The 15,985-nt window shown below is 45.0% G+C and overlaps 2 protein-coding genes across 9 annotated transcripts; one reads left to right on the forward strand and one right to left on the reverse strand.

Annotated features, from left to right (window-relative positions):
* Positions 1–219: 219 nt before the first annotated feature.
* Positions 220–2,098, forward strand: LOC125531999 (receptor-like protein 2). The gene has a single exon (XM_048696185.1). The coding sequence runs from the start codon at positions 1,027–1,029 to the stop codon at positions 1,816–1,818; it is 792 nt and encodes a 263-aa protein (XP_048552142.1). The 5' UTR covers positions 220–1,026; the 3' UTR covers positions 1,819–2,098.
* A 102-nt stretch (positions 2,099–2,200) lies between these two features.
* On the reverse strand, positions 2,201–10,062 carry LOC125531997. 8 transcript variants are annotated; one of them, XM_048696182.1, is made up of 9 exons: positions 9,065–10,062; positions 8,012–8,095; positions 7,808–7,914; positions 5,259–7,688; positions 4,886–4,997; positions 3,820–4,102; positions 2,917–3,668; positions 2,680–2,832; positions 2,201–2,585 (listed from the first exon to the last, which is right to left on the reverse strand). In XM_048696182.1, exons 4-9 carry the CDS (start codon positions 5,354–5,356, stop codon positions 2,406–2,408), a joined length of 1,578 nt encoding a protein of 525 aa, XP_048552139.1. In that variant the 5' UTR covers positions 5,357–7,688; positions 7,808–7,914; positions 8,012–8,095; positions 9,065–10,062; the 3' UTR covers positions 2,201–2,405. The 8 variants fall into 8 exon arrangements, with proteins under 8 accessions (XP_048552139.1, XP_048552137.1, XP_048552138.1 ...); XM_048696180.1 differs by having other exon boundaries at positions 7,808–8,095; XM_048696181.1 differs by having other exon boundaries at positions 7,808–8,418.
* Between the last annotated feature and the right edge of the window lie 5,923 nt (positions 10,063–15,985).

Raw genomic sequence — 15,985 nt, forward strand, 5'->3', positions numbered from 1 at the left:
TTTCAGCCCATCCAAACGAGACCATGTACCCACACCAAAACATCCAGTTCAACCCGCCCCATTCCCAGATTGAAGTGTGTCCATATCACCAGGGCTCTCTCCACATATGGTTCCAATCAAAATGGCCAAAATTGTTTATTTTCTGACAGTGACTGCTATAACAGCAGAGAAACTTGTACTTCAATACATACTGGTGGTAGGATAAAATAAATACAACATGACCAACCATACTTACCCAGCAACCCGCGTATTCTTGTAGGTACCCTTCTCTCAAGAGTTGACTTATAATTTTATCATTTGCAGTACACACCCAGTTTCAACTACTTGCAGAAATTTCAAATTAGTTGATTGCATCCATTTGCACGGCTTCAGACTAAGTCACTGCTCCTCTTCAGTCTTCAGCTTCCAAAAGTATAGCTTTCCTCAAAACAAGAGGAAATCTTAGCTACCTATTTGCACATGTTCATCCAGTTTACATAAGGCGCCGAGCCATTGAGTACCACACCATCATCCGATTCCTGTTTTCCTCATGGCTTCAGTACTAAAAATCTCAGGCGGCTTTTAGTATTGTTCAGAGCAGTACAACTAGCCAGATGGTTTTCAGGCGAGATTCATGAGAACACCCTTCCTCGCCCAGAAACAGAAAAGTTTATCCATGCCTTTCCTTGGACTTGCTGCTCGCCTCCTACTCTTCTTTGCCTCTCCTACCAGCTTCTGCACGGAGCAGGAGAGTAGCTCTCTCATCAACTTCCTAGATGGGCTCATGCCAGATGGCAACGGTGATCTCAACGATTCATGGGTGAATGGTACAGACTGCTGCAAATGGGAAGGCATCATCTGCAGCAGCGATGGGACAGTCACAGATGTCTTGCTGGCCGCCAGAGGTCTTAAAGGGGGCATCTCGCCATCCCTCGTCAATCTTACAGGCTTGTTGCACCTAAACCTGTCCCATAATTCGCTCGAAGGCAGTCTACCAATAAATCTCAGTCTACCTAGTTGCGTTACGCCTGGCTTTCAATAAATTTCATGGCCAGTTCTCACCAAAGCATTGGAAATCTCAGGTCCCTCTCCTTCTCAATTACCGGCAACTCTTTTACAAATATCACAAATACACTTCAGATGCTCAAGAGATGCAAGGATCTGACCTCCCTGATGATGGGAACCAATTTCAAGGGTGAGACCATACCACATGATGAAACATTTGATGGTTTTGAGAATCTTCAGGTATTGACGATAGATGATTGCCCATTGACCGGACAAATACCTCTTTGGATATCAAAGCTTGCAAAATTGGAGATGCTAGATTTATCATTAAATCAACTCACTGGACAAATACAATCTTGGATTGATGAACTGGGCTTCCTGTTCTTTCTAGATATATCAAGCAACAAACTTACAGGGGATATACCAGCTGCATTGACAAAGATGCCAATGTTACTATCAGAGAGAAATGCTGCCAAGTTGGACACAAGGTTCCTTGAGTTGCCTGTATTTTGGACGCCATCACGTCAATACCGGACGGTCGGTGCTTTTCCCAGCAAATTGTGTCTGGACAACAATAATTTTACTGGTGTAATTCCCCCTGAGATTGGTCAGCTACAAATGCTCGACATCCTGAATTTAAGCTCCAATAGCTTAACTGGTGAAATACCACAAGAAATCTGCAACCTCACAAACCTGCAAATTCTTGATCTGTCGAACAACCAGCTCACAGGTGAAATAGCACCAGCCAGCCTGGTAACCCGGCGGAAACTGCATTTTAAACTTCTTTGTCATAATTTCGTGTGTATGCGTGTGTCGATCTTGGTCCTTGGCTGATTGATAGGTTGATTCTGATCAAGTGCAAGGTTGTAAATGTTCCATCGGATACCTTGTAGCAAAATCATGTCCCTCCCTTTCTCATCCAAAGGCCCATAAGCCGTCAGTGCACTCAGATTCCAAGATACTGGCAACATACATCTTACGACTGAGGACTCACATTACCTTGTAAAAAAGATTCCGAGATCTGCTCTATGAGGCAAGAGGCGATCATGGCAGTTGGCAACTGTAGGAAAGCATCTACCTGATGCACAGCCAGCAAAGGTTTGGCTTAACCACATTCCTCACATTCCTCCAACTGCAACACGAACACCCTGCAACCCTGCAGTTCAGCTAACATAATAAATCTTCCCCAACACAAAAACAAAAGGAACATATCATATGAGCTGTAATGTTCATCGATCAACCTAGATAAATGGTAGCAAGCAAGTTTCCCACAAGTCTTACAGCGGTAAATGTTTACAGGTCCATGTAACACAACATTCAACAACCAAATCTCTAGCTACATCGGGTCTCACACATGTCACACAGCGAAAGCCCTATGCAAAGATGCATTCCATATGCAGAAGAACGCTTGGCGCAGCATCCTAGTACGTCTTGACATCGATGTGCTTGACACATCTTGCATTGGCAAGCAGTATAGCCTTCAACACGGTAAGCCTGTCCTCCTCTTCGGCGCAGTGGATCGTTACCTTCTTAAGGCTTTTGGCTTGGAATGATATTCCCTCAGCCATTTGAAGCGGCTGCTTTTGCTCTTCACAGTCAAACTGAAATTTTATATAAGAGTAGAACATGTTAATAGGAATTCCTGTCTTCAGCGAAGAAAATAGACAAGGACAAACACTGAGTGTCTTCAACCACCTTGAGCTTCAGATCAAGATTCTCAAGCATAGGAGAGTGCTCGAGGAAGCAAGCTAGAGGAGCAAATTTGTTGGAAAGACACCATTCACCAAGAATGAGACTTGTCAGACTGATGAACATTGAGCACCTTGGAGTCATTCTATCGAATGCGACCTTCACATATGTCAAACAAAATAAGAACAGATTCTAAAGAAACAAATATTTCAGACATGTACAAAAATTAAGAAGCACCCATACATGTCTCACTGGTGTTGGCAGTTCTATGCTCTTGGCGTTTGAAAGATCACATAGGATTACTGCTGATGTAGTTCGAACTATGTATTTTGGAGTGCACCTGCATCGAGTGTCCTTGAAGCATAGCGAGACCAGCTTGCCAGTACGAATCAGAAGATGATTCAAAACTAAGCAGTTTATTATTTCCAGAGTCTTCAATGAACTTGATGAAATCTCAGGACAATAAAGAGTGCTGTCTGCCAACTGCAGATTTTCCAAAGACGTGCATTCACGGCTGAGCTGATCAAAGACAGATGCGACTATTATAACATTAGTGAGCTTCACAGTTCGCAGATATTTAGAGCTAAAGTTGATAGCTTTAGGATCTAAGTAAAAAGCTTCCCATCTTGTATTTTCAGTGAAATCAATCGATTTAACTTCATGAAGTCTGATAGCATCACCGATCCAATACTTGGCTGCATCAATTGCAAAAGAGTGAAGGCGGAGTTTGTCCAATGTATTAGCATTACCCCGCCGCTCAAACAAACTTTTTGCAAACTTGTTGAACTTTACTCTGTCCATATCAAAGTGATCAATATCGATATCAAGGCATGGCGCTGAAGTCCATAATGGGGGCGATCTTCGGAATAGCATGCTTGTGCGTACAACGTCCTGTGCTGGCATGAAGGACATGATACAATGGAGTATGCTCTCATGAAGGACGCTAATCCTATCATTGTCATCACAGCAAGGCTTCTCTTCATTTCCTATAGGTGCTTGTCAAACAAAAGGGTAGATTAGACGTGAATCACAAGTTTGCTATTAGCTGCATGAATGATGCGACATGCAACTCCAAGAAACAAATATCCTTTTTTAAACGCATTTGAAGGACCTAATGACAACAACTAAAATCATGAAGGGGCATACCTGTTGCTTTTGTATTATCACCAGATAGCACCCTCTGGAGGTTGCTCTGTACCTGAATGCTTTGATTCTGTGGATCACTAAAAATTCCTCGCAGAAGCGTCGCAGTTGAGGGTTCAAGCATTTGATAATCTGATGAAATTTCCTCAAAATGATCATCCGATGAGATGTCCTCAAAATGATCATCTGATGAAATGTCCTCAAAATGATTATCTGATGATATGTCCTCAAAATGATCATCCTCTAAATGATCCAATCTCGTATACAGCTTATAATTATAATCAACCTGAGAATAAAAAAACACACCAAATCTTTTAGCTTGAAGTCTAAATAGACATTCCTTCAAAAGCTCAGGGGAAAAGAACATTAAAAGAAATAAACCTTCCTCCCATCCTGTGAAATACAATACCAGTACTCACAAGGTATGCAGCAAACATACTAAATACTATGATTCACAAGACATAATGGAATGATAGTTGACTGAAGAATGAGCTGTACTTATGGCGAGTACTCAAAATATTTTTCGTATAAATGCAAAAGGCTTGTGTATCATTTCATTGCTATGTAGGGTTGATAAAGAACAATCAGCGCACACAAATGCACACATGATCGCTCGTCCAAGCGGTAGCACGCACACACTAAACCCCAGGGAGGACTATGCACGCCCCTTTCACCCCCAGTCTACTCCATGCCTATGCATCGTCGTTGATAGTCTGCACTGGAGGATGAATGGCTGGGAACCACTGAAGGTGCAGTTGTTCCATTATTGCCACAACCATCAATATCAATCAAGTGTGGTGTCCCTCAGGACCTTCCCGGACCAAAGCCGCCAACTAGGCTGAGAATGCCTCATCGCCATTGGTTCGTGGTAGTTATGCCCCTAGTATACTCTATTGGTATCCGAGATTTCCCTGGATAAGCTGTGAAGCCCAGATCATATGATAAGCTGCTGAGCTTGAGACTTTCATAGACTAGTAGCCGGAAGTACTCCTGTTCTAAGCTTTAACATACCGATCAGCATATCAAGATCCGTAAAAAGTCAATGAAATGTTACAGAAATGGAATATACCTCGCTAACAGCTACTATGAAAATCATTCTCTCTAATCTGACAGCAACATTCAGAAGATCAGTCAATGTCTCGGGCTCGTCTGGCGACAGTGCTTGCATCAGAGCCTCTGATCTGTACAGATAACATTAAAAAGTAATGAGATATGTGATACATCTCGTGCACTTTCAAGTTCAAACAGTAACACCCAAAATAGCGTAATAATATATATGATATGAGCCGAGTGAGCAACCTGAACCCATCACATCCACATACATCTATGATCTATCACGCTCAGTAGCATGTAGAAACCAAAATTACAGAAATAGCGAACAACTAGCAAATCAAACGAACAGGGGGAGGCAAGGGGGGGGGGGGGGGATAGAGATGGCTCACAGTTCTGAGATACGAGACTTGCGAAACTCTTCCCTGATTTGGGACCTCCAGTTGTTGGCACCGCCAGCACCTCCTCCTCCATCAAAGACCACCTCCATCACAACCGGGTTCGAAGCTTCGAACTATGGCTTCCTTCCGGACCGGTGTCCCAAAAGGAGATGGATGTGACTATTATATAGCAAAAGGTTGTAACGCCAGTGACAGCTATTGCTCAGCGCAAAATTACAAAGGTCATTGCGTACAGTTCACACTAGTTTGTCGCCTTTTCCTTATAATCGGGATGTTCCAAATTTGGCTTCACAAGCGTTACTTGGCATGGCTGGCAATAAGTCTTTCTCCACTGAGCAGTAGACCCCACATATTAAATATTGGGGGAAAATGGAACCTCTGTTTTTCTCCCACCCCCACCTCAGTCTGCTTCTGTTTGTTCCTGGTGTTCCTAGCTTGACATGGATGCCATGTCACACAAAACCACCTAACAGGGAATGAGGTGGCAAAATACTTTGACATGAATGCCACACCACATCAAACCATGCACAAATACTTCCCTGGGATATAATCAGAAAGGGTTCATATCTGAGGGTGCACATTAGATGGTTTTGGAGTCTGCGGTGCAAATTAAACTGAGACAATAATAGTTAAGGCACCAAAGTAGACCTTTCCTTAGGGTTTCCATCTTCTTAAAATTTGAAGGTTAAACCCTACAACTATTTAGTTACTACTACTCTTTTACTTTTTACTTAATTATAAAAACTTCTATCTGATGCTTTATTTCATAGAGATCATATCAATGATTATAAAGGTTAGCTGAAAAGTAATATTCAAATTCACCTCCCTATATTTGTCATCATCCCACCATGCCCACTGACCAAGAAGTACTAACCTAAGAGAAATGACCGATACATGCCCCTATAAAATGACTTGCTACGACCACTTAAGCTCTTCCAAAACACTAAAAGTAGAAATAGAGAGTGGAAACATTGCATTTGATTACACTCATGATTATCTCCATGGACAATTGTTAAGAAAAGAAGATGCTTGAATCATGTAATGGTTACAGTGAAACAAAGGGAGTGCTCAAGTATCTGAACTATTGTCTCGATTGTGGTGCCTATCCTGAGCGTATAGATATCTCCAGTGACAAAATAAGGGTGAGCTGCAGTGCCATAGGCAATCAAAGTGAACCCACTGTTAAGTTTCCCACTACTAGTGGATAGTGTTAGCTTGACACTGTGAGATCAGGCACGGCATACTTTTGTATGGTCCCCTAGGCATATCTTGAGGCATGCAGCCATGCACACTGGAAAGATCCTTGACCGACTTAGTATATACGCTTACCCTGGTGTTAGTTAAATGCAGCAATTTATATACTCATGCAGTAGTGGACGGTAATAGGTGGGAGCCAAGAGCTCTTCTCAGATCAAGCCCAACCTGCATCCATCAGTTTGTCTTTTAGAGTAAGTTGGTGAGACTGTACACAAGTTGGTTTCCAGTAAGTGGGTTAATGATTGTGTGACAGTTCCAACACTAAACAATATGTTGTTTGTACTTTGTACTACAGAATCGCCATATCACTACAACATGAGCCAAACACTCATGGATATAACTCCTATTAGCTACAAGACTTTACCTACCTACCTACATTTTATCATTTATAGTGATGTTGGGCAGGTGTGTGGGTATCAGATCAGACACATATACCAGTCATACTTCTGTCGTGTCAAAAAGTTGGGAAGTTATTTACACATGTCTGGCAAGTTGATATATCTACTCATCAACATTTCCTTAAGGACAATGGTACCCTGAAACACTGCGAGCTAAAATGGTACAGTACAATTCCATGTGCTTGCTTACATATTTTTGCAAGGCATAAGAAGCAGCGATAAAAGTTCCTCTGGCCGACCTTGAAGAATCAATTTGACAGTTGTCTGCAAAATGGTTTCTGTGTGTGTGTGAGGAGGGGGATCACGAGCATGCGGTCGCGTGGCCTACAGAAAGGAGGTTGTACGCCCGCTTGTCAGCAGTAACAGGGGTTGGTATGCCTGGCTTGGCAGCAGCATACTGCAACGGCAATTGTGGTCCTGCTTGTGGAAGATCTAGCACCCGATAGTGGCGCAGCCGCGGTTGGTGTTCGTCAACGAGCTGTATTCAGCACCTCCCTCCTCACGGCGCTTCGTGTCACAATGTACCGGGAGCAAGCAGGCTTGGCACCCTGCCTCTAGTACAGAAAGGAAATCGTTGTACAGAAAATTACCATGTGAATGCAAACGTTTCTTCTCGTGACAAGAGAAGCCTGATGCAACTCCATTCTTCATCGGTCACAGTATTCAATAACATCTCATTCTCGATGAATGGCTCAAACTCCTTGCAGTGTTTCTGCAACTTGCACACGGCAAGGATTATTAGCAAGCGCCATAGCCCATGGGCAACCTGCACCATCAACAATTCGCAACACGCCTAATTAGTCAAACATATGCTCGATGAAATCCTAACTGGGATTTACAATTCGCGAGTAACTTGCTACACAAAAAAGGGGTTTCACTGCATACCATGATGTACTGCACGACCATCTCCCAGTACTTCATTTGTCATTCCTTGTCGCCCTCCAGCTGGTCATCCATTGCCCCAGTGACTACAATGATTAGTCATATATGACCTAAAAGACAGCATAGAAAGCCACAAAATCCCACTATTTTGTCAAGATGATGAGTATTTGAACAAAATCTGAGGAAGCAGTTGCCATCCACAGTGACCTCAACTATCTTAAACCCAATGGAGTCCGACTGCGCCGTGAACTCTGACATGTCGGCCTTCTCATTCTTGCCGGACTTCTTCACCTGCAGATAAGAAAAAAAGGCAGTCTGAATTCTCCGGTCCTAGGAAATCAAGGCAGTAACTCCCTGATCTAGACTCACATTCCAATTGTATACTACTAAGTCACAAAAATAAACAATAGTCCCACAATTTACAGTCCATGAGTTAGAAACAATCATGCTGCTGGAACTAACTGACAGGATCTGAAACACTTCTCACACAACTAACAGTAACCAAAAGGATTTTGATGTGGGGAAGACATAACTCCTGTCGGCATGGGGTTCCTGGGTTCCATCTTTCTACACTGCGGCTGTAGAAGAGAACCAGTTCCTGTCAACCACAGCATCTGAAAAGCATATATAGTCACACTCTTGGGCAACGTTTCATAACAGTCTAACCAGTTCATATAAAGATTACAAACTTAGATTTCTTGAGATTTTGGTTACTCACAAAATGTGAACTGGTTATATTATTTTCACAATAAACATAACATATATGGTTCAGTAACAAAAAATACTATAGACTTCACCCAAGAAAATTTCAATTTGCCATAGAAAGCGGCAAAGCGCACCTTCGGTTCTTTTTGCAAGGCCATGTTTGCATACAATTTCTCAAGCTTCTCAACCCTACTCTTTGTCTCATACATGTTTTGGCTAAATATCATCTCACTGATGGACTATCTTTGAATGCATCACAAGGATCCTAAGTCAAGACAAAGAAAAAAGTAGCTAGAAAATAAAGTTCAGAGATAGAGGAAAAACAGAGATAAACTTCTACTAATTGTACTTTGAAAGGATGAGTTCGACAATGGATAAATCGGAGTAATCCAGAGTGAACTATCCACTACAATAAATTGTTTAGTACATCACACTAATGGCCTGTTACTTAGGCTTGGCAAATGAGAACCCCCACTAACTCATCAAACACCCACATCACTTGCGGTACCATGTTGTTTCATCCAAAAAATCCAAGAACACAAGTGTTGGAAGTACCATAAAGATCGGAACGGATAAAATCGGAAATGGCATCCTTTAGACTAGAGGGAGGTTGTCGAAGTAGCTGAAGAGCATCTTGAGCTTGGAGTGGATGTCTCTGTGCAGACCATAATCCAGCTCAAGGAGCGCGTCAGAGATGCTCCATTGGCATGCCGAGCATCCCCTCTACCTCCTCAATCATCGCGGCCACCTTCGTCAGAAGCAATGGCACCACACTTGCAGTACATGTCAAGAAGAGAGGTGCCAACATTGACGTCTTCCTCCAGCCCATGCCCTTGCATCAACGTCTATTTCAGGAAGCAAACGGCAAGAGTGGTGGATAATCCCGACTCTGTCATGCCGCACCTCGTGCATCTCCCTGAAGCAGTACAGGGCCAGCGGCGCGAGAGCCTAGTGCCCTAGTGGACACGAATCCGTCCACGATCGACTTCCACATGACGATGTCCCTGGCCGGCATTCCGTCGAACACCGTCTTAGCGTCCCCGACAATGCTGAGACAGTGTTTAGCCTGGCGTAGAACGCGATCAGACAGTTATGCCGAGCCTGGTACTCGGCGGCGCGGCCATCATCGAGGAGCCTGGGCGCGCGCAGCACTTGAGGAGGACGGGGAAGGTGAAGCGGTCAGGCGCGCGACGGCGGCCAGCATGGAGCGGTAGGCGGCCAGAGCGCTGCCAGGGAGGCCCGAGGCAGCGAAGCCCGGGATCACGGCGTTGTGGAGGAACGCGTCCCGGCTCCCGGCGGCCGCGGGAGTCTCCCGCGCGGCGTCCAGGCGGCGGCATGGGATAGGACCAGTGTCCTGCGACGGACGGTCGTTGTGGCTGAGCTCCCGCGGAGGGAGAGGGCGACGGGGTCGAGCTCCCGTGGAGAGATAGGGAGCGGGGATGGGTGCGGCCGGCGGAGAGGTGGGAGCTCGCCGTCGACCAGGAAGACGGCGGCGGCGCTCAACCCTAGTTTGCGCGAGACAAAAGAGCTGGGTCGGGGTCGGGGGGGGCGGGGGGGGGGGGGTTTCCGGGGTCGGGAGCACGGGTTTTTTTTGCCACTTATTACTTTGCCTTTGATATTTTGCCACTTGTTATTTTGGACTTTGATTTTTTGCCCCCTGCCAAGTGGGTCCCACGTTAAATCTCGAGAATGCCCCTCCCCACATGATTGACCGGGACACGGGGAAGGAGCTCTTTGCCTCGTTCCCCAACCCCTCTGTCGACCACGAGCCATATGCCGGCAGCAGTCACCAGCTTCGTCAAGTGCCACCCCGGCCGCCGCTGACAAGTTGTGGGAAAACTGGTGGCGCAGCCCATCCTCCCGGCCTCCATGGCGGTCTCCTTCACGGGGGTGTCGCGCTGCTCGGCTACCTCGGTTGTTGTGGAACTTCGCGACCGACGAGGCTGCGCTGCGCACGATGACCGCAGCGACTGGGCTCGAGTTGCAGCCAAGCGGCCGTGGCCGGCAAGGCGGCGCTGCGCACGATGACCGCAGCGACTGGGCTCGAGTTGCAGCCAAGCGGCCGTGGCCAGCAAGGCGGCGCTGCGCGTTGAAGCTGCTCTGGTTGGCGGAGATGGGCGGGCACGGCGGACTGAACATCCTGCTGTAGAAGCTGTAAAACTAGATGGAAGCGTTGAACCCTTTGCTTGGGCCGCGGTTGTATATATATGATGTGTGTCGTGGCTTACAAGAATAGATCGAGGAGATCGATCACGTTCGGTGCAAGAGGTTCGAGGAGATAGAGCAGAAAAAGAGATAGAAAGAGATACAAGTTAAACACCTTTCCTATCCCTATACAACATCTTCAACACTCCCCCTCAATCTAAACCTCAAGAAACTTTTGCAAGGTTAAGATTCTACTTGAACTCGTCCAATCTCCTCATGGTGAGAGGTTTTGTGAAGCCATCAGCAAGTTGATCTCCAGTAGGTAAAAACCGAATATCAAAGAGTTTTTGAGCTACCCTTTCTCTGACAAAGTGGAAATCAATTTCAATATGTTTAGTGCGTGCATGAAAAACAGGATTGGCTGAAAGATAGGTCGCGCCAATATTATCACACCATAATCTTGCAGCTTGTGGAGCTTTGATTCCAAGTTCATAGAGCAAAGTCTGTATCCACATTACTTCAGCTGTAGCATTTGCCAAAGCTTTATATTCAACTTTTGTACTTGATCGTGAGACAGTAGCCTGTTTTCTTGCACTCCAGGATATAAGATTAGTTTCCAGAAACACAGCAAAACCACCTGTGGATCTTCTATCATCAGCACATCCAGCCCAGTCTGCATCAGAGTAAGCAGTAACAAGCAAAGATGGAGACTTGGTAATTTGAAGTCCAAGTCCTTCAGAAAACTTAAGATACCTTAAAATCCTTTTGACTGCAGTCCAGTGAATTGTTCTAGGTGCATGTAAATACTGACATACCTTATTCACAGAGTAAGAAATATCAGGACGTGTAAGAGTCAGATATTGCAAAGCACCCACAACACTTCTGTAATTAGTTGCATCCTCTGGTCCAAGAGCTTCTCCACTTTCAAGTGTAAGTTTTTCAGAAGTTGAAATTGGTGTACTTACAGGCTTACAATGTTGCAGTCCTACTCTTCTGAGTATGTCAGTAGTATACTTTTCCTGAGTAAGAAGAATACCATCCTTAACCTGCTTGACCTCTATACAAGGAAATAGTGAAGATCTCCCAAATCTTTGAGAGCAAACTCCAACTTGAGATCTTTAAGCAAACAAGTGGTAGCATATGAACTTGAACTTGCAACAATTATATCATCAACATAAACAAGCACAAAAATAGTGATATTGCCCTTATGATAAAAGAACAATGAAGTATCTGCTTTAGATGGTGTAAACCCAAGTTGTTGTAACTGCATGCTCAACCTTGAGTACCAAGCTCTCGGGGCCTGTTTCAAACCATACAGAGCTTTATCCAACTTACAGACATGATGTGGCATGCTTTGATTCTCATATCTAGGTGGCTGCCGCATGAACACTTCTTCCTCAAGAACACCATGAAGAAACGCGTTCTGAACATCTATCTGTCATAAACTCCAACTTCTGGAAATAGCAATAGACAATACAATTCGAATGGTAGCTGCCTTAACAACAGGACTAAATGCATCTTCATAATCAGTACCAAATCTCTGTTTAAAACCTTTGGCAACAAACCTAGCCTTGTATCTGTCTATGCTTCCATCAGATTTTCTTCTTATCTTATAGACCCATTTGCAATCTATGACATTGATGCCCTTCCTTGAGGGTACTAAGTGCCAAGTTCTATTTTTCATGAGTGCATCATATTCATTATCCATAGCCTCTTTCCATTCTTTATGATCTAGAGCATCATGCAAATTAATTGGTTCTCCAACACTACTAAGAAAAGCACGTTTGACACGATCATATCGTACTGTACCATCATTGTACTCTTTATTTTTGACGATACCTGACTGTGATCGGGTGTGTCGACAAGGAGCCTGAGAACAAACTGCTGATGTAGGCACAGAAGATCCAGAAGCATTTGGAGATGCAGAATTATCCACGAAAGATCCCAGCACCAGATCCAAGGACGATTCTGCACCTGCTTCTGATCCTGTCGGCGCAGGCTCGAGTGCAGCCGAATCAACCATCGTGTCCCGCGCCTCGTCATCCCGCGGACAAGTGGCGCGCGGTGATAGAATCCCGCCCGCGCCTGGGCTGGTGGGCTCCACCCGGTGGGGGCTGTCGGCCACGCGCGCGCGTGCACCCGCGCTTGGGCTGGTGGCCTCAGCCAACCGCGCATCGGGACATGCGGAGTCCACCCGGTCGGCCACTGGCGCGCGAAGAGATGCACGTGGGGCAGAGCAATCCTCCTAGGATCGCGCGCCGTCAGGTGCAGCAGCTCTGACGCAGGGATCAGCATGGGATTCGGCGTTGCTGCCAGCCAAATCAGTGTTGGATCTTGTGCCTTTTTCGTCCGGACCTGCACACATAAAATGACGGCCAGAATCTGCAGAAAAACAATTTTCTGTGGAATTTTTCACATGATCAGCTTTAGTTAATTCACCCCGTGATCAGGAAGAAGGGCTATTTCAGCACGAAGGAGGGCGCCTGCATTTGGATGAAGCTTGGCAAATGGAAAGAGATTTTCATCAAAAACAACATCTCTAGAAATGTGGCAAACGATTGCTATAGGCAATTTGGATGATAAAGACGTTCCAACGGAGTAGAATTTCCAATAACTTTGCTAGGCAAACGATTAATAAGGTATGTGGCAGTGATGAAAGCTTCATCCCAATATTTAAGAGGCATGGAGGCATGAGCAAGTAAAGAGAGGCCAACTTCAACAATGTGGCGATGTTTACGCTCGGCAGAGCCATTCTGTTGATGAGCATGGGGACAAGACACCTGGTGTGCAATGCCTATACTACGAAAGAAGGACTTGAGCTTCTCATACTCCCCTCCCCGGTCACTTTGGACTGTCAAGATTTTTCTGTCAAAGTGTCTCTCAACAAGTTTTTGAAACTCTTGGAATATAGAGAAGACTTCAGATTTATACTTAAGTAAATAAATCCAAGTAAACTTGCTGTAATCATCGATAAAACTGACATAATATTTTTTTCTGCCAAAAGAATCTCGGACATGTCCCCATACATCAGTGAAAATAAGCTCTAAAGGAGCATGAGAAACACTACTAGACTTAGGATAAGGAAGTTGGTGACTCTTGGCTCATTGACAAGCTTCACAAACCGAATCACTAACAGGACTATGTGACAAAGAAAGTTTGCCTTTATTGACTACTTGCTTAACTATGACCGAAGAAGGATGTCCTAAACGTTGATGCCACCACTACAAAAAATACACTTCCGTGATGATACGTGTTTGTCACAGTAGGACGCGTTTTCTGTCATGCATGTACATCCATGACAAATTTATGACAGAATGAAGATAGTCACACATGTGCTATCGTAGAAGTGTTCCATGACATTACCAAAATTATCATCACGGAAGTGTCCACTTCCATGACGATAAATCGCGCGTCACAGAAGTGCTTTCGTCAAGGGTGACCGACACGTGGCATCCACCGTAACGGAACGCCGTTAAGCTATCGGGTCGGGTTTTGGATCCGATAACCCGTTAACAGCCCCGACCAATGGGGATTTTCCACGTGTAAAATCATCATTGGCTGGAGGAAACACGTGTCGGCTCGCCGTTGGGATAGATGTCATCCACTCATTGGACCGAAGGCGCCTATGATACGTCGACACATGGCACAGCCGAACAGAGGCTCATTCCTATGAAAAGGCCGGCCCGTTTGACTTGGTTAAAAGCTGGCGGGTCGGCCCATGGAAAGCCTGTTAACGGCCTGTTCGAATATAGCCCATTTACAGCCCGCTAACCCAAGGCCCGTTATGCCCTATCCGAATTAGGCTCAATAGCGTCATCTGGGCCATCCAATATGATTCCAGCCCATTTTCACTTCTGGCCCATGTATGGCCCATGACGTCTTTCGGCTCATATGAGGCCCTATGTAACTCTTGGCCTACTAACGGCCCATGGTGAAACTGGCCCGTAATGAACAGTGTATCACTTTACACCCATTAACGGCCCATGGTGAAACTGGCCCGTAATGAACAGTGTATCACTTTATACCCATTAACGGCCTGTTATTCCGTTGGGCCGTTTCCAGCCCATGTTATCTTTCAGCCTTCTCAGAGCCCATTTATTCTTGGCCTCATTTCTAGCATTCATTTACTTACGGCCCGTTACTATCATTTTCTGCTTGTGGGCCAAATTCAGCCCGTGGTTACAGTCAGCCCGTTTGTGGTCCGTTAATACGTTGGGTCGATTTCATAGCGTCATCAAATACGGCCTATTAACGATGGCCCATTATGGTCGGCCCATGAATGGACGATTCCAACTCTAGCCCATTTACGGCCATAATGCGGTCTGCTTGGCCCATGTTTGGCCAATCGATTATACGGCCCGTATAAGGCCCATTGATTATATGGCCCGTAGAAGGCCCATTGTTTCTACGGCCCGTAGAAGGCCCACTGTTTCTACGGCCTATAGGAGGCCCAGTGTCACTACAGTAAATATTAGCCCATGGTTATTGTGGCCTAGTTTAAAAAAATAGGTTATTGCAGCCACTACCTAACCGCGGAAAAATAACTGCAATGACTACAAGCAAACAAATAAACAAGATAACAAGGAAATAAATAAGCAAGCAACTAACGCTAGGCTATCACGGCTATTACACATAATACATCCACTGGTCATCAAAGTTCGCCAGCAGTGCAAATATAGGGAACAAAGCAGCATATCATATACACTAGTTGTCAAAGTTGGCGACCAGCGCAAATAAACGCCGCAGCAAAACAAATCCAGAACTGAAACCACTTCAGAAGATATCAAGAAACAATATCCTGGGTACCCATAATGCTGGCAAGATGCTTAGCAAGCTTATTAACTTTCTCTTGTTTGGCGCTTAAATCCTCCAGCGCTTGCTGTTGCACCAGAAAATATGCATCTGAATTCTGCAGGGACTTCCTCAGTCCTTCAGCTTCCTGTCGCAGCACATCTGATCGATGTCTTTGAACTTGAAGTTGAGACTCAAGAAGACGAACTGATTTAGGTAGCGAGTTCGAAGAGCTTGTGCCAGCAGTAGTGGCCAGTAACTCGAACACTACATCAAGACAGGACTTTTGGGTTCCCTCACTGTCGTCAAGATAGTTTTTATTAGCTTTCTTGGAGACCAACAGGGATGTCTCACTATCTTGAACCTTATCTGCATTACTTCCTTCACAATTGGATAACGCGGTACTGTTCTCCAATATTTTGTCCGCATTCTAAAAGAAAAACAAGCAGACACATCACATGTTTACCATGTTGTATATGAAACTCATTTTGGTAAATGAGTTCAGTAGTAAAGTGGACAGGATAACAGCATGAAACAAAC

Source organism: Triticum urartu, unplaced genomic scaffold (assembly GCF_003073215.2).
Source record: "Triticum urartu cultivar G1812 unplaced genomic scaffold, Tu2.1 TuUngrouped_contig_875, whole genome shotgun sequence".
Lineage (NCBI taxonomy): Eukaryota > Viridiplantae > Streptophyta > Magnoliopsida > Poales > Poaceae > Triticum > Triticum urartu.